The 27,262-nt window shown below is 42.8% G+C and overlaps 1 protein-coding gene across 1 annotated transcript; it reads right to left on the reverse strand.

Annotated features, from left to right (window-relative positions):
- Positions 1-324: 324 nt before the first annotated feature.
- On the reverse strand, positions 325-26,197 carry LOC139458481 (matrilin-2-like). Its single transcript, XM_071239919.1, has 16 exons — positions 25,958-26,197; positions 25,170-25,440; positions 23,707-24,273; positions 22,540-22,634; positions 19,255-19,337; positions 18,070-18,215; positions 16,097-16,189; positions 14,918-15,539; positions 10,614-10,866; positions 9,856-10,126; positions 7,675-8,241; positions 6,372-6,466; positions 4,987-5,069; positions 3,646-3,791; positions 2,853-2,945; positions 325-962 (listed from the first exon to the last, which is right to left on the reverse strand). Exons 1-16 carry the CDS (start codon positions 26,195-26,197, stop codon positions 325-327), a joined length of 4,263 nt encoding a protein of 1,420 aa, XP_071096020.1.
- Between the last annotated feature and the right edge of the window lie 1,065 nt (positions 26,198-27,262).

The following is a 27,262-nucleotide window of genomic DNA, read 5'->3' on the forward strand; positions in this document are numbered from 1 at the left end:
CTTGTATAAACTGTAATGGCAAAGTAGACACAATTTATGGATAACAGCTTCTTAATACTGTAAAGGCGACGTTTCGGTACAGATTGCTTGACAACAGTATAATGATCTATACCGAAACGTCGTCTTTATAGCATTAAAGAAGTTGTTATCCATAAAATGAGTCTCCTTTGTCATCCGTCAACTTCTAAGTAATGCCTATCAAACAGTTTAAACTGTAATGGTTGTTCGAATTCCTGCCCTCGGCGAACATATGTAAGAATAGCCTGGTCATATAGCCTTTACGTTATAGGTTACTGAAGAAAAAACACAATTCATTGCCCCTCTTTAACCAATTATGACTTGTTGTGATGGCATGCACGTCAGTTTGTCCTGACTCCACACCTCCGTGCCATTGCAGTGTTTCTCAAAACCGTCTCCGAATGCATCACATTGGATGAACATGTGTTCATCCGGATGGGGGTAGTAGAACAGATCCCCTTGCTTCGTCGGATTTCGACACGGGTTAGGAACATTCTTGTCGAACTTGTTAGTGGCTGGATCAATGACGTATTTCCCGTAAGTACAGGTGAGGATTTTCTGGTCCCAATACTTTCCCTTGTCGCAATCCTTGACGTAGCCGTAATGGGGCCAGTTGGAACAGTCTATGTATTTGGCGATATTGTCAGGGTAAGGGAAGAACTGACCCTTCGTGCCTGCGTTGCAAGGGCCCGTGCCAGGAATGGCGTCTGTCACACGGGATGTGAAGGTGACTGCAGGGATGGTTGCTGTTGGCGTCGCTTTTGGGACTTGGGTACTCGGCTCTCCGGGGATACAGTCCATGGTGGTCTGGTCGTATACGTAATGGGGATCACACTGATAGACATAGGCGATTCCTGGTGGCCCACAGATGAGGAACTTGGTCTGGTCGAATGGGTGAATCATATAGCCAGGCCTTCCAGGTGTACAAGGATTGGCGAAGTTGTCTGTCAAAAGAATAGCATCCATGGATTAGTTTCAATATGTATGACGTACTGAGTAAACAGCTAGGTCAACAGCGATGGCTGTAACTACCTATTGTAAGACTGATAATGTGCCGCTGTGTGATAGACTGAAGTCTGAAGTTCTCCTCGACCTTTGACAAAGCCCTGATACTGATTGAGGAAGGGTGGAGTTTGCCTAACACTGTAGAAATAATTTGGCGTCAGGTCGTATTGGAGTACAGGAATAGGATGTCCAGGAAAACTGTGTTATGGGTCCCTTATTTTCAGAGAAATGAAGAATATTCCTCTGAAAAAAATGTTCCCTTCCACGATACTTGAATATACTGAACCGCTAAAGAAACGTCACCCCAAGTAACATTGCATGAAAAGTTGTCTTTTAAATATCTAGGTAATTTTTGTCACAGTTTCTAAAATTTAACATTGCCTTGTCCGGAAAAATCAAATTTGATGATAAAAAAACAAAGCGGATGACAATAAAACCGATCGCCCAAAAGCATCACGGCAACGGCCATGGTAACATGATGCACGTGAGTTACGTGCGAATTGAAATGCATATGCGTTCCCCCATTTCTCGCCCTATATAATTCCACCCAGATCGGAAAACATTCACTCGTCATTGAATTGCTACCACATGCCAAGATTGACTAGAAATCAGCGACACCAAGCCCTTGGACGATTGCAAGCTGGACAAACCGCCCGGCAAGTAGCCAAAGCATTTCAAGTCCACGTAAGGACCATATACAGGCTCCAGCAACGGTTCCAGATCACCAACACTAGTGGAAGATCGCTTTGTTACTGCTGCGGAAACTGCTCGGGACACACCAGCGACACATAAGTGCGGACACCGTGCGTCGACGATTGGCGAGCAGACACCTCCACTGTCACAGGTCACACCGAGGACCCGAGAGAGAGAGAGAGAGAGAGAGAGAGAGAGAGAGAGAGAGAGAGAGAGAGAGAGGCAGGGAGAGGGAGAGAGAGAGGCCGTGGGGAACGTTATTCTGAGGCTTGTGTTGTTGAGAGAGACTCATGGGGTGGACTAAGCATCAACATGTGGGGTGGAATTGGTCTTGCACAGAGGATCGGCCCTGTGGTCTTCCAGAAAAGGTCCAGGTAGAGGCAATGGTGTCATAGCAGCTCGGTACATTGATCAAGTCTTGAGACCACACGACATACCTCATTTGGCATGTCGCCGAAACCACGAGTTTTAGCATGAATACGCCCGTTCCAACACTGCGAGAGCAACAAGAGACTTACTCCAGCAGAATGGCATCAGAACCATGCAGTGGCCTGCCCTCAGTCCCGATTTAAATCCCATTGAAAACCTGTGGGACGAGATTAAACGGCTGAATGACGTCCGACCAAGGCCGACAACTGCAGCTAAACTGCGTCAGGCGTTCCCCAGTGTTGGCTCAAGTGCCTATCGCCTTCATCAACCGCCTCATCCATTCCATGCATCGACGTTGCTCGGCTGACTTGTGACTCAGAGACTAGTGTTGTATTTCACTTTGAGAAACTTTGACGCTTTAATTTTAACCTTGATGATCAGTTTTGCCAAGTTTCATCTTTTTAATATGTCTCTAATGTGTCTCACAGCGTATTAACAGTGTTTGGACAAATAAGGTTCCTCGTATATCTATCCATGGTGACGTTTCTTTTGCGGTTCAGTATATATACATCCTTCACGATCAGGGCTTGACAATAGACACGCGTCACCAGTAATTGTGAACTACTACTACTACTACTACTACTACTACTACTACTACTACTACTACTACTAGACTACTACTACTACTAATACTACTACCACCACTACTACTACTACTACTGCTATGATGATATTGCTTCTATACTACTTCAGGTACAACTACTTACACGGGGGTTGTTGGTAGTGGTACAGATGATCGTATATGTTGGCCACAGAGCAGGCTGTAGTGACGTCATGCTCGATGCATGTAACGTTAACATCTGAAAAACAAAACAATGATGAAACTTGAAACCTTTAATGAAGTATGTCAATTAAAGATGAACATTATGCGTTGACTATTTGCGATGTAATAATTTTGTACTCTTGGTGTAATGAAAGACCAAATTACGCATCCCAATGAGACATAAATGAGTAGCTCTACATCCTACTAACATGGTATTTCACAATCCTGCATTCTGATTGGTCCACGGTATCGAATTGGGAGATATGTCTCACAATTTGAGATAACTCTTGTTGGAATGGGACGAGAGTTTTGATATCATTGATGACCGATGCACCCCGAAAGAAAATAGTTTCACAAACCCCACCAATAGGCAATTTCAAGCCCTCATTATCATTAATATTAAGTTCCGAAATACGCTACTACTACTACTACTGCTGCTTCTACTACTGCTGCTGCTACTACTACTACTACTACTACTACTACTACTACTACTACTACTACTTCTACTACTACTACACAATCTCTCATCGTATCCCATTTGCGTAGATCGATGCTCATGATGTCAGTCATTGGATTGTCTGGTCCATGCTCAATCTTTTGTAAACCGCTGTCATATTAATGGAATATTGGTGTGCGGCGTTAGATAAGACACAAACAAATTATTCCATGTCGAGACTACAGCTGTATGATCTATATATTCTGCCTGTTCTTTTAGGAATTCGTGTAAGTCAACCTACTTGGGTTGACTCTCTCAACGTTGCCGATCTTAATGGTGTAGTTGCCGGTGCAGCCATTCGGCGGCCCTGTAGGTGTGATGTTGAGGTACAGTGGCTTCAGTTCCTGGTTGATCAGAACCACCGATGCTGAACTCACCACTGAATTGCTGAAAACGAAGGAGTCAATAGCGTCAATAGATGTACACAAAATGTGTCAGCAATGAGGTGAGGTGAAATTAGGTTTAACGTCGCGACTAGGATTATTGCACTTATATAGCGACGTGCATGCACGTGTGTGTGTGGCTGCTTGTACTAGTCCGGACTGATTCCGATTTATAGTGCTAGCCCACTGAGATACCGTGCCGCAGTTTAACATGAATACCCCACTCAGACACCGACCTCTGAGCCGACCATTTTAGCCCCTAAATGCCGAGCGCCAGACAGGGTAACAACAAGTACCATCTTTTAACGTCTTTTGGTATGACGCAGCCGTGGATCGAACCCCGGAACTTCCGCTCTCCGAGCTGACGCTCTACCACTAGACCACGGAGGCGGTCTGTCAGCAATGATGTCTCACGAGGGGACGTATAGACGACCAATGTCATAACGATAACATCTTATTTAGTAACTGTATTGTTCTTCCTACATTTAAATATTTTATAACACTGTACACAGTTCGACCCCGTTACGGCACCGTGCTCGGTGAAATCGTCTGGATCATTAATTCTGGTTCCAACATGACGTCATAAAGTCATATCAGTATTCGTAGTTCTGGAGGGGTTTCCGGATAACGGGGTGTCGCAACATAATGTTTTCTAAGTGAACTTGGTAAACTTGGTGTGTGTGTGTGTGCGTGCGTGCGTGCGTGCGTGCGTGTGTGTGTGTTTGTGTGTGTGCGCGTGTGTGTGTGTCGTATATTTGTGGTGTGTGTTTGTTAGGTGGTGTGTGTCGCTAGTGTGTGTGTCGTGTATGTGGTGTGTGTACGTGGCTTGTACTGTGTTTGCAGTGTGTATGTGTGGTGCGTGGGGTGTATGGTGTGTGTGTGCGAGTGGTGTTATCGTGTTTGTGTGTGGTGTGTGTGGCTAGTGGTATTATCGTGTATGTGTAGTGTGTGTGTGGCTAGTCGTGTGCGTCGTGTATGTGTGTAGTGTATTGTGTGTAGTGTGTGTGATGTGTTTGTGTGGCTAGTGGTGTGTTGTGTATGTGTGGTGTGTATGTGGTGTATGGGTGTGGCTAGTGGTGTGTGTCGTGTATGTGGTGTGTGTGTGTGTCTAGTGGTAAATGTCGTGTATGGGTGTGGTGTGCGTGTACTGTGTCTTGTCGTGTGTGACCTAATTCCCTTAAACAATTTAGCAATCGTACCTGACAAAGTCACTACCGGCTTGGTTAGGTGTTGGATTATTCAGCGATCCATAGATATCCACCATACCATCTGTAACGTCAATCTGAAACATTTAACAGGAGCATCACTACCAGTCCGAGGCCGTGACATCCTCATCCTCGAGGACATGCCCCGCACCTGTCGGACAGAAGGTGGTGCTTCTACACGACCGTCTACACTGACAGGGTTTCACATAAAATGCACTTTGAAAAATTCCTTCCCGGGCAGGGTCAACTTCGTGTGATATTTAGGCTTCACCGTATCAGCAATACCAGTGCCACGGGGCACATGTGAACCTGTCGTCTATGTTGCAGCAGAATTGTGTCCCTTGGGCACACAAGAAACCAATGATTCTGGGTTCGAATCCCGGTTCGCTCCGATTATGTTTGTCAGCACCATACCCGTGCACGTGGGTTTCACCAAACTGATAAACTCCTGAGACCTGCATCACATCGGCCTTTCCTCCCACATTAAACTGACACGCCGTGATGTAACTGGAACTGTTAAAAACCGCGTTAAACCCCACTCACTCACTAAATAGTGAGACTCGTCGATATGACGACGTACAGTCAAGTCACAATGAGTGCCTTGAAGTTCTACTTATTCTCGGCTACCATTGTGGCTACTGGATCCCCAATTAGGTTCTTCTCATTGTGGATATGCTGTCTAAAATGAGTTCCATCCATCCAAGAGGACCATCCCTTCTACATCCCTGGTACGACATAAATGATCGTATATATCGTATATTATTCGTGACCAATCAGATTCCACCTCTCGTATCACTTGCGTTTGCTTCACACAAAATGGTGGAGCCCAGTCAAGACGATCTGATCGATAATCAAGATCTATATTGTGATAAAACGGGTCTTACATCGCGAAATGCATCTAATCACGTGAGCACCTTGATTAAAATCATGAAAAGATTTGGAAAATATCAGCTGACAACGAATTGGCGATGCACATGATTTGCAAACCCTGCAATTGATCGAAATCTGCACGACAGTTTACGAACCGGATTTCGATTTCGGTGCGCGATTTTGATTGGACTATGCATAGACTCGTTAGTCCAAACAAAACGTAACCAGCCTAGTTCGGCAAGGGTGGAAACTGAACTTTTATAGTCAGTTAACTCCTTTGCCTCGGGAAGATGCAATCATTCAAGCCAAAAAGCCTGACCATCCGATCCAAATGAACAGCACGAGGGACCGGGAACACGTCGGCCGTTACGACTACATGTACGATGAGGTTTCGGAAACTAGTCGGCTATAACGACTAGTATGAGGTACGGGTGACTATCGGCTGCTACGACTAGCAAGACGTACTGAGGACCTCTTCTGACGCGGAATCTCCATATGGTTCAACCTACCGTTACTTGTACTAGAGACTCGTTGGTAAAGATCTGGTACAGACCGCCACTCGAGCAAGGATACTTAAAGGCGCCCGGATTCAGAACAGCTGGTGCTGCAAATCCAAAAGGACGAAATAACATATTGACTTTACATAAACATAAATAATATATTGACTTTGTAATGTGAAAATGAGTGTTGTCATCTCAAAACATGTTACACAAAAAGAAATATGCGGTAGAATGTATCAGCGTTGCTCCTATATCACCATAATCAAAACAAGGAACTCTATCGGTAAACTGTGTCTCCATCGGCTATCATAGTTAACGCAAGTTTCATAGTATCATAGTCAACGCACGGTTCTCTATCGTGAATTTGACTTCAACATTATTTCATTTGACAAATTTGAAATAGAAGACTGCTGTTGATTGGGATTAAAGAGTGAACTTGGAGGTGAGGTGAAATGGGGTTTAACGTCGAGTTCAAGATAATTGCAGTAATATAGCGGCGTGGTGTAACTGCGTGTGTGTGTGTGGCTGATAGAGTGAGAATTTGTCAGGAAATTTTGCGCTCTTTACCGCGAATTTGAAGGAAACCATCGAGAGATACTATAAGACTGGAAGATCTAAAGTAACACGTGACCACAAACATGCCCCATGGCCACCTTTAAAACTCTCTGCCATGTGTCTCTATATAATAATCTGAGTACCGGATTTGTACAGGAATTCTGCCTCTGGATTCACAAATAATAGATAATTGTTTGCTTTCAGAGAAACACATCTATTAGTCTTTAAAGGCATACGTGCCCTAAAAATAGTGATTGCAGCGAGACAATCTTAACATTGAAATGGAATAGCACATCCACAGCATTGTCTCCATTTATCCCAGGAAGGTAAATCAGCCCCAAATAACAGTTTTCAATAATGAATTGATATTTTGAACGAAATTTGTTGTTTCTCAAGACGTTCATAACTTCTGGCGTTTGACGATTCCATCTGTGAAAGTTGTTGGGGGTTAAGGGTGTTGCCAAGGACTGCATACATAGGGGAATGCAGATGGGTGGTTATCTGGGGCCATTACCGCTGTCACCACAAGTGTTTCAGTATGTTTACTCGAAGAACTATATATAATCATAAGAATAATCATACTGAAACACTTGTGGTGACACACACACACACACAAGCACGCACGCACGCACGCACGCACGCAGGGTATTTATAACATGTTTTCTGTTCGCCTCAGCTGTAACATATTATCCTTTACGAGAATGGGGAAAAAACTTCGTTGATTATAATTAAATCAATCGTGACAATTAAGTCTTACCTAAACAGGACACCTGCTGAATTTGGCCAACAAGAGCACCAAGGTCGGAGTAGCCTTTCAGCTCTATCACATGGGTACAGTAGGGCTTGTTAGCAACACTTCTCAGTTCCTGGCTGTCAATGCCGTCGCCTACACCAATGGCGAAAATAGTGATTCCTTTGCTGCGTACGCCCAAAGCTGCTGAAATGGTTTGCGTCGGGTCACTAGACCGGCCATCCGTTAGGAGGATTATCACTTTCGACGCCCCGTCTCTGGATCCCATGGCTGGCGTGAAGAGGTGTCCAGAAGCGTAGTTCAGAGCTAGATTGGTATCTGTTTCCCCATTGTCCATAACGATGCCATCAATGGCTTTCTGGAGAGCAGCTTTGTTGCTGTATTGCCTGAAGTCAAACTGGGATTTGAAGCCGGTGCTGAACGTCACGAAAGCAACACGGACATCATCTGTGCCAATTTGAAAGTTGTCGACGACTTCATGTGCAAACTTTTTGGCACTTTCGAAATCCTCAGGAGACTGACTAGACGAGGCATCCACCAGGAAAGCGAGGTCAAGGTTAGTTCTTGCACAGACTGGAATTAATAAAGAGTAATTAGTAATGTGTGGAATAAAAGACAAATAAAAATACGAGATAACTTAACATTACTCTTATTGTAGATATACAGTCATTCATTTCGTTATTTTGCAGGTTAACACTTGCCTGTGCATGTGTTTGTGATGGGTGCAACCGGTGTGGTAGGATACGCACACCTTTTCGCAAGAACCTGGTTGTTTCACTGTTTGATAATGATTTCTTAATACATGCTCATCAGGTGGCCTGATATCTTTGCGTGCAGATTTGTTTCCCTTTATCCCACCAGAATCCGCTGATTTAAATATGATCCTTTACCTATCACTAGATGTACGTCCTTTCTGGTATGCCTACCACATTAAGCTGACACGTTAAGATATAATGTTATTTAAGGCACCGAACTCACACAATCGCTTACATCAAGACGACACGTGACGGTGATTGGATCTGTTAATGCTGCCTCAAACATGACAGTATTGCTAATTTTTACTTAACCGCCTATGCCAATGCTAACTGACATAAAAAAAATATTAACACTTCCATCTGGTGAGTCTGTGATGATGCAAGGGAAGATTCAGTCTTCCATAACATAGGTTTGTCGAAACAGATGACACATTAGATCAGGTGGTCAGGCTGGGAGACTTGGCATATTGCGTGTCATCGTACCCCGACGGCGTGTAACTGGCTTGTCTGTTCCAGACTCGATGTTGTACAGGCCACCGTCATACAGCAGGAATATTGCTGAATTCGGTGTTTACTAAGTTAATTAGTAACATCATCCAGGAGGTTAGTGAACAGCGAATGTACTATCCTGCCAGGTAGAATGCACGGAGATGCTGTAGATTAGTAAATGTCACTTGTTTAATTAGTACAATTCACTACTTAAACCACCTGTAAAATGTGTTAAGAATGTAAACACGTTCAAGACATGTTTAGGAATGTGTTTCAATCCTAAACGGGAGGCACATTTGGTGTGTTCTATCTAAACATGTTTAGGGTCTAAAAAACATAAATGAGCTATCGCCTCATAGCCTAAACACAACCTAAACACAACATCCCTTCATCTAAACATGTTTAGAATTTAAACACCTTTAAACATGTTTCGAATTTATACATGTTGGATAAAGTCCGTATCATCAGACTATAAGTTAAGTCCGAACCAAGTGTTGCAGGTTCGAATCCCACCAAGGTTTAAATTCTTTGTGTCCATTAATGTGTTGTTGCTGTTTTCTTAGTTGTATAAGTCCCATACAGGAAGCTGCGATGAAAGTATATCTGATTACTACCTAACCCTTTTTAGTTGGTGACGATAGGCCAATTTGTAAACCAAATACTGATTAGTAAAGTCAACTAACATGTTTGTGTCTGAGTGGACCGTGAAATTCAAACTCTAGTTTGTAAACCTAACAAACTATTTCGGTCAGGGCAACATCCATCACTCATTCCTCTTGTGAAGACCCATATCCTTCTCATTTTCAATACGTTCACAATCTACTTCACCACACGTTTGTGATAACATGACATATCGTATATACTTATGTTACAATATATACATACTTGAAATAACAAATTATTTTGAATCAAAATCAAAATCGTGGTGAAAGCAAATAATTACCGGTATCAAAACTTTTTGAACCTTTATAGAAAAGGTTTGCAGCATGGGGATCAACGAAGAAGTATTTCCCATAGAAAGAGCCTTGCTTCTCCACACCCTGTGGGAGGGGTTCGCTAATGGTAGACAGGTAGAGAGCAGCAGCGAGCCCGGAGTACAGAGGCTTTCTGAGATCTGACCATTGAACCGTGCTCCAGTCGATGGCAAACTGCGAGCTGACGTCCGAGAACAGGGTGCCAGTGTTCTTGATCAAGTTGAACTTGTCCTGGTCGATCTGGGGTTATCGGAAATAATACAAATACTCAAACAATATTTGAATAAAAAAATATAATATTTTATCATCTACTTGTTATGCGATCCAGATTTCGTTATTTGGTTAATTTCGTTCGTTGTTAATGCAAAAAACAATTAAATATTAATGCTTTCATCCACTCACGAAATCTGGTCCACCACATGGATGTTCTTGGTTTTCGTGTACATTTTAGCGAGAGAAAAGTATGTATTGTATTATATAATACAATAGCGTGAGTGAGCAAGTTGGGTTTAATATCAGCCTATTGTGGAAGCAAAGCCCGATGTGATGCATGTCTCAGACGTTTACTATTTTGGTGAAACCCACGAGCACTTGTATCGTGCTAACAAACATAGAAACATAATCGTGGCTAATCGGGATTCGAACGCACAAGGGACGCACAGCGAACTGCGGTACCTTAGACGCCTGAGCCACTCATCCCCCCAATATACAAAGGAAGGTACTGTACCTGCCATATGCCTCCATCGTAGCCTGGTCTATAGGTCTTAACGTCTTTGCCATCTTGTGATGCCACATAGGCCAGGCGTCTGAGGAACAACTTGTCATCTTGGAACAGACACGACTCTCGGACTCTATTGACCACTGCTTGCACCACTTCAGGCCCATATGAACCTGGAACTAGAGTCTGATCCTGTGTTTGGGCTTGCAAAAGACCCAACAGCAGGAACGAGATGAATAAGCGAAACATCTTTCCTCCCAAGCTGTCCCGACTCAGTATCGGGTTTACAGTCAGGTATTAACTAACTGAGTATGTACGACCGTTCTGGAGAAACTCCACCTGACAAAGATGAAAAATCGGGATGTAGCCCTATATAAGGTTGGCTACCTTTCAATGATGAGGCCGACAAAGATGGGTCTATGATAACCTCTGAGTTTGAACAAGAGGGTATGGTTGGGTCATCATATGAATAGCACTGGTGACATAAGATGATCACCTGGGGGCACAGGATGCATACCTACAGAGCCTAGAAGCAAAGCTTGCTGTCGTTAAGTAAAGAGGGTGTTTGACATATATCTGGGAAGGGTGCTTCTCCAACATGGCTCCCACGTTCATATGTTCCAATATGACGTATTCAAATGTGTTAGGATTTCCGAAACCCCCTACTTTTGACAGGAAGTCAAGAACATTTTATCAAAAAATCACTGAATATCTTGTCTCCTGAAAGAACATTTAGCTGACTTCGTGTCAATCTTGCCTCATTACAGATGGTTGTAGAAACGTATACCTTGTCTCTGACACTGAGACCTTTGACAGTGAACGCCTAGATCAAAGTAATATTACTGCGCCGCTTGGAGATAGAAATACGACGTGGAGTTGGGTTTAGGTCTTTTTTAATGTGAATGCTCGGTAGGTTTATTTTGCATGATTCATCCCTGAATAAACAAAATAGGACAGCGGAAGACAAGAAAACAGTTTCTTCATGTAACAAAAATAAATTAGGTAATTATCATTACCTGAATGAGTCAGAGTGCTGGGGATTAACGCAGTTATATCACGGCGTGTCATCTTCCTGAATATCGTAAGAGGCGACTTAATGGCTCGAGTGTTCAGACTCGGTGACTTGGTTCATTGCAGGTCACCGTTCCTCACTGGTTTGTATCGTTGCGCAAAATATCGACAGCAGTCTCCTACCATTTGGGATCAAAACTTTAAAATAATTATGGATGCTTTCGAAGCATATGTCCAAAAAATGGCCAAAAGCGAAGAGGAACCTGAATGACTTTCATAGTGGGTTAAGTCAGTGCGTGATGTTGTCATTGGTAGAATGCATAAACTGAAAAAGAGGAAGAGAATTGGAATAAACCCATTCTGTCCCAGCCAGCTGTCATCCACAGTCTGGCTTCTCCACATAAAAGTTTAGAGTTGTTCCCACTGACATGGCCTCAAATAACATAGCCATTATATGTGAGCATCGCTGCATTAATTGTTTGATCAAGCAATTTGGCATATGTAACATCAAATAATGCCACACACAAGTACAAGTATGTTAACTGAGGAAGGAGTCTTGACTGAAGACATGTCCATTCCTCTTTTTATACTGGATTCCAAAGCTCTATAAAATTCCGTACAAAGAGAGATACATTGCTGGGTCCTGGAAATGTACCACCAAATCCCTGTCTCAAAGATTAACAATAATCATCAATACAACCAAGGAAGGACTTTCTTTATATTCGGAGAAAGTATTTGAGATTAGTGGAATTAATACCCAAAGGATTTTCTTGAAGTTTTACAATCTCAGAAAAGAACCTAGTTCAATTCTGTCAAAAAATCAATTTTTCAACTTCGTGCACCACTATTCCACATGACAAACTTAAGGAAAACGGCATTCCTAGATCCATGAGGCTTTTGTTGCAAAACGTGGTGACATATCTATGTTTAGAGGCCATGGACAATTTGTCAAAAATGAAAGCAAATGCCATCTGAAGTTTACTAAGAAAACATGAAATATGACATGCTGGACTGCCTCATTGAAAACCTCTATTTAACATTTTGGGGGTAAGTCATTTAGGCAAGAGGTAGGCATTCCAATGAACACTAAGTGAGACCGCCTCATCTGTTTCATATTTAGATCTATGCATAAGGATTCAGAGTGACAAAACACTCTCCACAAGACTGCATGAGAAGAAGGATGACGCACTGACTTAACCCACTATGAACTTTCCAATAGTCAACTTTCATACTCTTTACACCAATATTTAAAGAGCGCCATACGGCTCATGGTCAGAAGTTATTTGATCAAGGTAACAACATTCAAGGCTTCTGTGAAGTTTTCAATTTTTTTGTGATAGAGATGTGGAGAACATTTCCAGATTTGATGCATCGATGACAAAAATGATGTCCCTTGCAATTTCCTATTTTTTAACATAATTTCCCGTGTTTTTTTCATGTGAACAATTGGCTTTGCATGTGTTTGTGACGATCGCCTGTGTTGGGGCAGGATAACGCTGTCGGACTACTTCCACATGCCTGGGGGACACTTGGGAATTCCATAGCACGAATACATACAGAAACGTTCTTTCTGATCATTTTAGACCATTTAATCTTGAACTCGGCGTTTTAGTATACATTGACAATTGATTTATTCAATGATCCGCCATTCGATCAATGATGACTAAAACATGTAACCGCCACAGGTTCATTAACAACTTCCGAAATCTCCCCCGTCATGTTTATCGTGTCGGCCATTTTGACGTCTTGTACTTGATGTAAGTGTATTACGACGCGCTTTCATTGTGACTGACTTACTGAGGTACTTCTTAACCGATTGTTTCTCATTTAATGGTGATATTATTAGAATACATGTGTTGTGTCAGATATTTCTGAAGAGCAAGTTGTGCATACATACGCTCATGTCACCTCTCTTTGAGGAACTATTTTATTCCGCGATACAGATGGTTGTTGTATGGCTGACAGTGTAAACATAAAGTCACGCGTACTAAATGAAATTGAGCATAGATCTAGTATTACATCCTTGAGGTAAGGATGTGTGATAAAACATTATGGTGATTCATAAACACATGCTCCTGATATAGTCGGAATCGTACAATCTTATTGCTTAGGAATATCGAAAAGGTTTTGTCATTATTATTCATATCATCTGAATCTATGAATATGTATTTTTTTTATAGCTATCAAGAAGTAAATTCAAACAAGAATACGATTATCTTCTTCAACGTTTTACACACTTTACAAAAGGTTTAAGTTTATCTTTTCACCAGCTCGTATTGAAGTTCCCAAAACTGTATTTCAGAGTTCAGTAAATCCAATGCAGAAATTATTAAGAATAATTAGTACTATATTGTTCTCTGATCTTTGTGTTGGATGTTGGGTTACCGGAAGCGTTCGCTCGTCGCACAGAATGTCAGGTTTGATATTAACCATGTGTGTAACCTTGTCATGTGTCGGCTGTGATATGAATATATGGAACATTGCTATGTCTGGTGAAAACCAGACATTACTAATATTTCTGTATTTCACATCATTGATCAAGGCGTTCGGCTCCAAATTAAAACACGACGTTCCTTATTTATCTCACATTTCAAAACACAGAAGGTCATAATTAATTTAACATGTAATTGCGATGGAAAGCTCAGTGTAACATAATGATAAAAAGAGTACCACTTCAAAGGAAACTGTTTATTACATAGTCAGTTATTGAACGACATACATAACATTAAATCTGGTTACCAAGAAAATGAACACTGTCACAGTTTAAATGTAAGAACAACAATCCAAAGATTTTCTGCCAACTAGTTATCATTGTCTGTTACAAATTAAAGGACTATTTTCGGGGAGCAAAGAGTAACAGTACTTCTCTAAGCCAATGAAAATCCCAAATGGTTCTCCTCAACGTGAGGTGTGGACGATGTTTTTTTTCAGGGCTACAACACGTTTTGTTTTCTGTCCAGTGAAACATCCGTATTAAAATCAGTCCTGATATAGCCCGGATTGTAGCAGAAGAGTTGTCTTCCCTTGTCAAAACTATAATGGCTGTTTGAATTTCTGCCCACTGCGAAATATATGCAAGAAACGTCTGGTTATGTGGCCATTACGAATACGTTTCTTGGCCTACTTGCACAAAGCGATCTTAGCGCTAAGATGATCATAACTCTCATACTTTAACATAGGCTTACGATAGTCTTAGCGCTAAGATCGCTTTGTGCAAATGGGCCCTGGATAGAAACAATTTTTATTCATGGCCTAACATTAGAAAGAAGATTTAACCAACAATGAGTCCTTGGGGCACGCACTGCAGTAACTTTTGACGCCACACCTGCTTGTCTGGACAGTGCTTCTCAAAGGCGTCACCGTATTGATCACAGTGGATGTACATGCGTACATTCGTTGGGTGGGGGTAGTAGAACAGATCCCCTTGCTTCATAGGATTTCGACATGGGTTAGGAACATTCTTGTCGAACGTGTTAGTGGTTGGATCAATCACGACATCTTTGAAAGTACAGGTGAGGTCTCTCTGGTCCCAGTATGTTCCCTTGTCACAGTCCTTGATGTAGCCGTAATGGGGCCAGTTGGAACAGTCTATGTATTTAGCAGGATTCGGAGGGTAAGGGAAGAACTGACCCTTCGTGACTGCGTTGCAAGGGCTTGTGCCAGGAGGGACGTCTGTCACACGGGATGTGGGTTTGATGGTGGGTGCGGGGGTGGTTGTTGGCGTCGTTGTTGGCGTCGTTGTTGGGGCTTGCGTGCTCGGCTCTCCGGGGATACAGTCCATGATGGTCTGGTCGTATACGTAATGGGGGTCACACTGGAAGACATAGACTATGCCGGTTGGCCCACAGATGAGGAACTTGGTCTGGTCGAATGGGTGAATCATATAGCCAGGTCTTCCAGGTGTACAGGGATTGGCGAAGTTGTCTGTCAAAAGAATAGCATCCATGGATTAGTTTCAATATATATGACGTACTGAGTAAACAGCTAGGTCAACAGCGATGGCTGTAACTACCTATTGTAAGACTGATTATGTGCCGCTGTGTGATAGACTGAAGTCTGAAGTTCTCCTCGATCTTTGCCATAGTCCTGATACTGATTGGAGAAGGATGGAGTTGAATCATTTGCCAAACACTGTAGAAATAATTTGGCGTCAGGTGGTACCGGAGAAAAAGGAGAGGATGTTCTGAAAGTATGTAATGTCAGTCCCTTCTTTTCAGTGAAAACGGGTATATTTGTGAAGCACTGGTAAAAAATCTATATTGTTTCTAGCAATAAATCAAGTACTCCTTTCCCCGAAACTTAAATGTATTTTCCTTTCAACGCTTGAAAATATATACATTTCACCATAAATTGTGAACTACTACTAGTACTACTACTACTACTACTACTACTACTACTAGTAAACACGAGCACACTTGAGTTGCAGACAAAAAAACCCATGATAACATTGCTTCTATACTACTTCAGGTACAACTACTTACAGGGGGGTTGTTGGTAATGGTACAGATGCTCGTATATGTTGGCCACAGAGCAGGCTGTAGTGACGTCATGCTCGATGCATGTAACGTTAACATCTGAAAAAACAATGTTGAAAATGGAAACCTTTTATGAAGTATGTAAATTAGAAGATGAATATTATGTGTTTTTTATTTGTGACTTTGTAAAATACAATTGTTATCTCTCATTTTCTGAATCGTTCTGGGGCGGTCGGGTAGCCTAGTGGTTAAAGCGTTCGCTCGTCACGCCGACGACCCGGGTTTGATTCCCGACATTGTTACAATGTGTGAAGCCCATTTCTGGTGTCCCCCGCCGTGATATTGCTGTAATAATTATTGCTAAAAGCGGCGTAAAACCATACTCACTCACTCTGACTCGTTCTCCATTAATGAACTCTCGCAGTTACGAGACAGACATGACGTCATCATAAGATCTGACGTAATCCACTCTATGATGCGATGACGTCATGAAACCATGTCAGCAGAACGTGGTTCTTTTTTTAATTGCACACGTTTTTCACACAGCGAAAAAAAGGCTAAACAAGTAAGTATTAATCTGCTTTGAAAAGTCCGAAAGATTTCCGGGATCCAAATCCACAAACAACATTTTACAGCCAATCTGATTGCATTGTACCACCCCATTCATTTTGCAATGGTTGCAAATCTAGAAATAATGTCTCAGAGATAAAGAATATAACTTTGTACTATTTGCGTTGTGAAACACCAATGCTGCATCCTAATGACACGATCCATATTGTCCATAAGACATAGTATCCATGTGTAAGTCTTCATTCTACTACTTTAGGTAGTCTAACTGTAGATTAGATACCTCTTATTTGAATTGGGACCCGAGAGATTTCATATTGTTAATGACCGCCTTACCGCGGAAAAACATATCCGAAAGCTCTTCTTTCCATAACCTGACCGATAGGCAATTTCTAGCTCCCATTGAAAATAATATATGCTTCGGAATATCGTTTAGCGGAACCCAGAATATTTTAAGAAAATATGGGGTTAACTTGAGACACAAGACCCGACGAATGGTGACTAAAAGAGTGTTTTGTTAAAGTCGGTGACATTAACACGGCTTGGCTGTTGGCGCGGAACTCAAGTACTCTGACGTCATGACTTTCACGTCACAATGCCTATGACGTCATAATCTTCACATGTACTTTGGAACTAATAATTGCAAGAGTCGCTTCATTTTCTCCAAGGATGATAGCTTGAAAATTACCAAGGATAATTGTGCTGGATGATTTGTTGCAGTGGTTAGGTATTATAGTATAGTATAGTATATAAATTATGGTTTGGGTATTTAAAGGAAAACATATATGCGGATACAACCAGTATTCATTGATCTATTAATTCGTCCTTTTAACTCTCTGACTATATTAGATTCGACCGATGCAAAATAACTCATCACTTTGACCAAGAGGTCGCACTTAATTTTCCATGTTTAGTGTGGAGGTAAACCAATGGTGTTTGCAATTTAATTGTTCCGAACTCTGATTCTATACCTGTATAACAAGGCGTTTGGTTTTGAATGAAATTTACAGCTTTAATATCAACGCTCAAAATCTTTAACGTGAAATCACATATGGGTCAGCTCTTAAAAATCATATTCCATAAACCGCCGTGAACATCCGGGTTGTAACTCGTCTTCAGCAACCATTGCTTTTCTAAAGAAGCGACTGAGGTAATTCGGTGGTCAGGCTCGCTGACTTCGTTGATGCATGTCATCGTATCCCAACTGCGTGGATCGATGCTCATGATGTCAATCACTGGATTGTCTAGCCAATACTCAATTATTTACAGACTGCCGTCATATAGATGGAATGTTGCTGAGTGTGGCGTGAAACAGCAAACAAACAAACAAGTAATTCCATGTCGAAACTACAGCTGTGGCTTATATAATTTATTCTACCTGTTCTTTTAGGAATTCGTGTAATTCAACCTACTTGGGTTGACTCTCTCAACGTTGCCGATCTTAATGGTGTAGTTGCCGGTGCAGCCATTCGGCGGCCCCGTAGGTGTGATGTTGAGGTACAGTGGCTTCAGCTCCTGGTCAATCAGAACCACAGACGCTGCACTAAGCACTGAATTGCTGAAAACGAAGGAGTTGTGTGAATGAATCTGAGCGGTTTATAATTTTCAAACTATTTTGACAATCGATCAATAGATCAATAATGTCTCATGAGAGAACGTGTGGAAGAAGAGTGTCATAACAATCACTTCAATTATGTTCTCATTTAGTAAATGAATAACTGTTTTGCTCTCAGTTCATTTGGGGGCATGGGTGGCCCAGTCGTCTAAGGCGCCGCGATTCGTTGTGCGAGTGGCGTCCCTTGGGCACACCAGAAACCTATGATTGTGGGTTCGAATCCCGTTTCGCCCCGATTATGTTTCTAGGTTTGTCAGCCAAATCCGTGCTCGTGGGTTTCACCGAAGTGGTAAACGTCTGAGACCTGCATCACTTCGGGCTGTTAAAAGCGGGGGGCTTCCGAAAAATCGGGATGTCAAATAATAGAGATACATGTATATGTTTTGTAAGTGAACTTTATGTTGGTTGTGTGTGTGTGTGTGTGTGTGTGTGTGTGTGTGTGTGTGTGTGTGTGTGTGTGTGTGTGTGTGTGTGTGTGTGTGTGTGAGAGAGATGTGTGGTGTGTGTGATGTGTGTGTGAGATGTGTGGTGTGTGTGTATGTGTGGTGAGTGTGTGATGTGTGTATTAGATGTGTGGTGCATGTGTGTGTGTGAGATATGTGTGGTTTGTGTGTGGGAGAGATGGGTGGTGTGTGATATGTGTGTGTGAGATGTGTGGTGTGTGTGTGTTGAGAGAAATGGGTGGTGTGTGTGTGAGATGTGTGGTGTGTGAGATGTGTGTTGTGTGTGATATTCGGGATGTCAAATAATAGAGATACATGTATATGTTTTGTAAGTGAACTTTATGTTGTGTGTGTGTGTGTGTATGTGTGTGTGTGTGTGTGTGTGTGTGTGTGTGTGTGTGTGTGTGTGTGTGTGTGTGTGTGTGTGTGTGTGTGTGTGTGTGTGTGTGTGTGTGTGTGTGTGTGTGTGTGTGTGTGTGCTGGCGTGTGTATAACTACTAACCTTGAACATTTACACAATGAAAAACCTGAAACTTTACCTGAAAAAGTCACTACCGGCGAGGTTAGGAGTTGGATTATTCAGCGATCCATAGATATCCACCATACCATCTGTAACGTCAATCTGAAACATCCCACAGGAGAATCACTACCACTCCGGCATCTCCATCCTCGCAGACAGGTCCAGCATTTGGGGACCAGAAGGTTGTGTTTCTACACCACCGCCCGCGCTGACAGGGTTTCACATAAATATTTCAAAGAGCGTCATGCGACTCTTGCTCGGAAGTTGTTTGATCAAGGTCACAAAACATTCAAGGCCTCAGTGAAGCTTTCAAAACGTTTTATGGTACACGTGTAGAGGACGTTTCAAAATTTGAGTGACAAAAATGATGTCCGATGCAAATCCCTAATTTGACTTGTACAATATTTCCCGTGTTTTGTCGGGTCAACAATTGTCTTGCCTTTGCATGTGTTTGTGACGGGTAGGGTAGCAGGATACGCTCACCTTTTCGCGAATACCTGGTATCATTACTACTTGATAGTGATTCATCAACACATGCTCCTGACATAGTCCGAATAGTACAATCGACTCTGCTTTATGCAGAGTTTTCTGTTGGCTATGGAAAGGCTTCTGTCGCTTTATTTATTTAAAAAATTCCTTTCTGGGCAGAGTCAACTTCAATTGGTACTTATGCTTCTGACCGTAACAGCAATACCAGTGAGTCTCGTCGATATGACGACGTACAGCCAAGTCACAATGAGTGCCTTGAAGTTGTACTCATTCCCGGCTACCATTGTGGCCATAGGATCCTCAATCAAGCCCCTCTGATTATGGATATAGGCTGTCTGTGATGAAGTCAAGAGGACCCGCCCTTTCAACACAGCCTGGCATGATATGAACGATCGTCATGTAATATGTATAAAAGACTCCAAGACCAGTACTGCGTAACTCATCCGCGGTCTAGTGGATAACGCGTTTACTCGGAGAGCGAAAGCTCGGTGGTTCAATCTCCTGCCGCGTCATGCCAAAAGACGTTAACCGATGGTACTTGATACAACCCTGCCCGCTGCTCGATATATAAGGTGGTAAAACAAGGACTGGTCGACTCGGAGTCAGGATACTTATATTAAACTGCGGCATAGAATTTCAGTGGACTAGACGGTCGGTTGTTTTAGTCTCAATTATTGAAACATGAAAAAAAATCATTAAAGAACTTGCCACAGTCAGGTTTACCCGAACAATGGCCCGCGGCCCGTATCTAGTCAGGTATATTCAGGCAAAGCAGTGATTGATGGAATGATCAGGTTCCACGGGTACGATGATACAAATATGTACGTCACAGAGCCTGACCATCCGATCAAATTTATTCAGCCCACACGACTAAATGTTAGACGAATTACAGGCGACTAGCCGTCCGTTACGACTGGCTTGAAGTACCGGGGACGAATCAGCTGTTACGACCAGTAGGAAGAGGTACCGGGAAATAGCCGTCCGTTACGACTGGCTTGAGGTACCGGGGACGAATCAGCTGTTACGACCAGTAGGAAGAGGTACCGGGAAATATTCGGCTGTTACGACTGGCTTGAGGTACCGGGGACGAATCAGCTGTTACGACCAGTATGAAGAGGTACCGGGAAATATTCGGCTGTTGCAATTGGCTTGAGGTACCGGGGACGAATCAGCTGTTACGACCAGTATGAGGAGGTACTCAGAAATAGTCTGCTGTTACGATTAAATGTAGGAAGGGCTACCGGACTAGTCGGCAGTTATGACTAACACGAGGTACCGGAGGAGGAAGTACATGTACGTCTCGTCTTTTACGACCAGAAAAGGTACGGGGGCTAATCGGCTTAAAAAACTAGTATGAGGTACGGGGACTAGTCGGTGGTTACGACTAGCATGAGGTACGGGGGCTAATCGGTGGTTATGACTAGCATGAGGTACGGGGACTAGTCGGTGGTTACGACTAGCATGAGGTACGGGGGCTAATCGGCTTTACAACTAGCATGAGGTACGGGGACTAGTCGGTGGTTATGACTAGCATGAGGCACGGGGACTAGTCGGTGGTTACGACTAGCATGAGGTACGGGGGCTATTCGGCTTTACAACTAGCATGAGGTACGGGGACTAGTCGGTGGTTACGACTAGCATGAGGTACGGGGGCTAGTCGGCTTTACAACTAGCATGAGGCACGGGGACTAGTCGGTGGTTATGACTAGCATGAGGTACGGGGACTAGTCGGTGGTTACGACTAGCATGAGGTACGGGGGCTAATCAGCTTTACAACTAGCATGAGGTACGGGGACTAGTCGGTGGTTATGACTAGCATGATGTACGGGGACTAGTCGGTGGTTACGACTAGTATGAGGTACAGGGACTAGTCGGTGGTTACGACTAGCACGAGGTACGGGGGCTAATCGGCTTAAAAACTAGCATGAGGTACGGGGACTAGTCGGTGGTTATGACTAGCATGAGGTACGGGGACTAGTCGGTGGTTACGACTAGCATGAGGTACGGGGGCTAATCGGCTTTACAACTAGCATGAGGTAAGGGGACTAGTCAGTGGTTACGGCTAGCATGAGGTACGGGGACTAATCGGCTATCATTACTGGTAACATGTACCGGGGACTAGTCGGCTATTACGACTAGCACGAGGTACGGGGACTAGTCGGTGGTTATGACTAGCATGAGGTACGGTGACTAGTCGGCTATTACGACTAGGATGAGGTACGGGGACCAATCGGCTATTACGACTAGCATGAGGTACGGGGCTAGTCGATTGTTACGAAGAGCATGAGGTACGGGGACCAATCGGCTATTACGACTAGCATGAGGTACGGGACTAGTCGATTGTTACGACTAGCATGAGGTACGGTGACAAATCGGCTATTACGACTAGCATGAGGTACGGGGACCAATCAGCTATTACGACTACAGTAAACTACGGTTATAACGAACTCAAAAGCACCAGTAGTGTTCGTTATATGCATATATTCAACGTCTATACAGCAAATGGCCGGGACCAAACATTAAGTTCGTAATATCCGTCAGTTCGTTATAAGCGTGTTCGTTATAAACGTAGTTTACTGTAGTAACATGTACCGTGGACTAGTCGGTGGTAACGACTAGAATGAGATACGGGACAAGTCGGCGGTTACGACCAACATGAGATACGGGACTAGTCGGCTATTACGACTAGTAACATGTACCGGGGACTAGTCATTGGTTACGACTAGCATGAGGTACGGGACTAGTCGGCGGTTACGACTAGAAACATGTACCGGGAACCTCTTCTGACCCGGAATCCCCACATGGTTCCACTTACCGTTACTTGTACCAGGGACCCGTTGGTAAAGATCTGGTACAGACCGCTGCTCGAGCAAGGATACTTATAGGTGCCTGGACTCAGAACTGCTGGTGCTGAAAATTAGAATTAACGAAATAAATTTATTTTGGCATTGTAATTTGAAAATGAGTTTGTCTTTTCAAATTTTGTGACACAAAACAAAAATATGCGTTAAACTGTGTGTCTTTCGGCTATGCCCAAACATAATAGCAAACGCAAGGTTCTCTATCATGAATTGGACATTGATTGAGATTACATAGAGAACTTTAAGGTGAGGCGAAATGGGGTTTAACATCGAGTTCAATATTATTGCACTTACATGGCGGCGTGGTGCAACTGTGTGGGTGTAGCTTAAGTACAAAGAATTTGTCAGGACATTTCGTGTTCTTTACCGCGAAGTTGAAAGAAACCATCGAGAGACACTAAAAGACTGGAAGATATAAAGTAGCACGTGACCACAAACTGTCCCATGGCTACCTTGAACACCCTTTTCTGTATATCTAATATTTTAAGTACGGTTTGCAGAGGTACACTGTACAGGACTTCTGCCTCTAGTTTTACAAAAATAGATAGTTGTTTGCTTTTAGAGGAAAAAAACCCAACAACTTCTTTTTCACTGATTGAAAAATGTGTTGTGTCTGACAGAAACCCAGGTTCTCCCCCAGAATAATGGTTGGTTTCTAGAACTTGTATTAATCGGTTTCTAATGTGTGAAGAAGTGCACACAAACTTCATTTGGCCGAATTTCTGTTACCTTAGGTATTCAAGATGGCAATCTGTATCTTGGCCTGCTGCTATTCTGACTGCGATTTATGCAGTGTTGTGGGTACGTGACCATATGTATTTCGTCTTTGTACAGACACAGACAAGTATCAGTCGTGGTACAGACAAACTATCAGCCAATTGTTTTTGAGGACGCAAATACCCCAAAACGGTTCATGATTTGTGTTGCTGATGGTTACAGTGCAGATCTATTTTCATAAAAGGAACCATCTGTCCGACATAATCCTGAGGGTATTTATAACGTGTTTATGTTTTCATCAGCTGTAAAATATTATCCTTTACGAGAATGTGGAAAAACCAAAAGGAAAAACAGAGAACAAGTAATTGATTGGAATTAAATCAATCGTAACGATTAAGTCTTACCTAAACAGGACACCTGCTGAATTTGGCCAACAAGAGCACCAAGGTCGGAGTAGCCTTTCAGCTCTATCACATGGGTACAGTAGGGCTTGTTAGCAACATTTCTCAGTTCCTGGCTGTCAATGCCGTCGCCTACACCAATGGCGAAAATGGTGATTCCTTTGCTGCGTACGCCCAAAGCTGCTGAAATGGTTTTCGTCGGGTCACTAGATTGGCCATCCGTCAGAAGGATTATCACTTTAGACGCCCCGTCTCTGGATCCCATTGCTGGCGTGAAGAGGTGTTCAGAAGCGTAGTTCAGAGCTAGATTGGTATCTGTTTCCCCACTGTCCATAACGATGCCATCAATGGCTTTCTGGAGAGCAGCTTTGTTGCTGTATTGCCTGAAGTCAAACTGGGATTTGAAGCCGGTGCTGAACGTCACGAAAGCAACACGGACATCATCTGCGCCAATTTGAAAGTTGTCGACGACTTCATGTGCAAACTTTTTGGCACTTTCGAAATCCTCAGGAGACTGACTAGTCGAGGCATCAACCAGGAAAGCGAGATCAAGGTTAGTTCTTGCACAGACTGGAATAAATAAAGAGTAATTAGTAATTAGTAATTAGTAATGAAATAACTAACCATTATTACTAATGTAGATATGAAGTCATTTCGTTAACTTTCTTGTGAACACTTGACTTGCCTTTGCATGTGTTTATGACAGGCGCAACCGGTGGGGCAAGGTATGCGAACTTTATCATCACTATTTGATTGTGATTCATAAACGCTTTCTCATGATTAAGTCGGAATCGTACAATGAACTCTGCTTTTAGTAGACTTTCTTAGGATTCTGGATTATCTAGAAAGTGGAAGAGGGTTCGTCTGATGTCTTTGAAGAGTTGTTTCCCTTGGTCGTAAAAGGATCCGCTGATTTGAATATGATCCTTGATCTGTCACCATAGATTCGTCCTTTCTGGTATACCTCACACATTAAGCTGGCACGCCGTGATATAATGGCGGCTTCTCACCGAATTCACACAATCACTTGCATCAAGACGACACTTGACGGAGATTGGATTTGTTAATGCTGCCTCCAACAAGACAGTATTGCTAGTTTTAATTTAACCGCCTAGGTAAATCCTAACTGACTTCATACATTAGACCCGTGAAAATCCGGGTTAGAATAGGTGTTAAGCAACCCAGGCTAGCTGCATTGGTTGATGCATGTCATCGTATCTCAATTGCGTGCTCAATGCTCATGATGTCAATTACAGGATTGTCTGGTCCAGCCTCGATTATTTACAGACCGCCGTTAGAAAGCTGGAATATTGCTGAGTGCGGCGTTAAACAACAAGCAAATAAAACAAAATCATACATACGTGATAACATGACATATTGTGTATACTCATGTTACAATATATAAATACTCAAAATTACAAATTATTTTGGGTCAAAATCAAATCGTAGCAAAAGCAAATTATTACCGATATCAAAACTTTTAGAGCCTTTGTAAAACAGGTTTGCAGCATGAGGATCAACGAAGAAGTATTTCCCATAGAAAGAGCCTTGCTTCTCCACACCCTGTGGGAGGGGTTCGCTAATGGTAGACAGGTAGAGAGCAGCAGCGAGCCCGGAGTACAGAGGCTTTCTGAGATCTGACCACTGAACCGTGCTCCAGTCGATGGCAAACTGCGAGCTGACGTCCGAGAACAGGGTGCCAGTGTTCTTGATCATGTTGAACTTGTCCTGGTCGATCTGGGAGTTATCGGAAATAATGCAAATACTCAAACAATATTATATCTAAAAAATCATCTACACCTTGCAGAATCAAAGTATATTTCCTTGGTTAATTTTGTTCTTATTAAAAATAAATATTAATAGTGCCATCCTTAAACGAAACTTAATTTTTTTCCACAATATGGATGCTGTTCGTTTTCGTGTAAAGTTTCGTGTGAGAAGAGTATGTAACATGATACAAACTATAAGGATTGAGCGAGTTACGTGGGTTTAACGCCGCTTTGAACAATATTCCAGTCATATCTGAACGTGTCAGATTACTGTCAGAGGAAATCCCGAAGTACTGCAGGTTCACTTTGGTGAAACCCACGAGCACGGGTATGGTGCTGACAAACCTAGAAACATAAACGGGGCGAACCGGAATTCGAACCCACAATCATAGGTTCCTGGCGTGCCCAGTGGACGCAACTCTGCACAGCAAATTGTGGCACCTTAGACAACCCGTGTCCCCAAAATACAAAGGAAGGTACTCTACCTGCCATATGCCTCCATCGTAGCCTGGTCTGTAGGTCTTGGCGTCTTTGCCATCTTGTGATGCCACAAAGGCCAGGCGTCTGAGGAACAGCTTGTCATCTTGGAACAGACACGACTCTCGGACTCTATTGACCACTGCTTGCACCACTTCAGGCCCATATGAACCTGGAACTAGAGTCTGATCCTGTGTTTGGGCTTGCATAAGACCCAACAGCACGATCGAGATGAATAAGCGAAACATCTTTCCTCCCAAGCTGTCCCGACTCAGTATCTGGTCTACACTCAGGTATTAACTAACTGAGCATGTACGACCGTTCTGGAGAAACTCCACCTGACAAAGATGAAAATTGGGGATGTAGCCCTATATAAGGTTGGCTACCTTTCAATGATGAGGCCGACAAACATGGAATGATAACCTCTGAGTTTGAACAAGAGGGTATGGTAGGGTCATCATATGAATAGCCATGAGGACATAAGATGGTCACCTGGGGGCACAGGGAAAATACCTACGGAGCCTAGAAGCAAAGCTTGCTGTCGTTAAGTAAAGAGGGTGTTTGACATATATCTGGGAAGGGTACTTCTCCAACATGACTCCCCGACGTTCATATGTTCTGATATGACGTATTCAAATGAGTTAGGATTTCCGAAACCACCTACTTCTGACACGATGTCCAACCCATTTGATTAAAAATCTTTGGACTTCCGTATAGCACGCCGCCTGAAAGAACATTTAGCTGAAATCGTGTCATTCCTGTGTCATTACAGATTATCATATTTACGTTTGTCATGGCTCTGACACTGAAACATTGACAGTGTACGCCTGGATCAAAGTGTTATTACTACATCCCTCAGAAATAGCACTACGACGAGTTGGGTGAAGTTGTTATTTAAAATGCAGGCTTGGTAGGAATATGTTACAGATTCATCCTTGAATAAATAAAATAGGACAGCGAGAGACAGGAAACAGTTTGTGTGAGTGTGTGAATAGATCGAGTGGTGAGAGTCGGTGACCTGGTTCATTGTGTCTCATCGTTCCCCGACGGCTTGGTAATCAATCACTGGATTGTCTGCTCGAGACTCGATTATTTACAGGCCGCCGTCATAAAAGTGGAACATTTCTGAATGCGGCGTTAAACCAAAAACAAACAAACGAACAAATAAATATAGCTGTGCAGCTTTAATTACCAAACAAACAAATATGTTATTTAATCCTGCTCCAAAAACGGAGAGTTTCATACAAAAATCCTGACTCATTATAGGACGAAAGGAAGGGAGTAACTCTATTTTACTGAAAACTTTGGTATTT

Source organism: Haliotis cracherodii, unplaced genomic scaffold (assembly GCF_022045235.1).
Source record: "Haliotis cracherodii isolate W230 unplaced genomic scaffold, xgHalCrac1.p SCAF_13, whole genome shotgun sequence".
NCBI lineage: Eukaryota > Metazoa > Mollusca > Gastropoda > Lepetellida > Haliotidae > Haliotis > Haliotis cracherodii.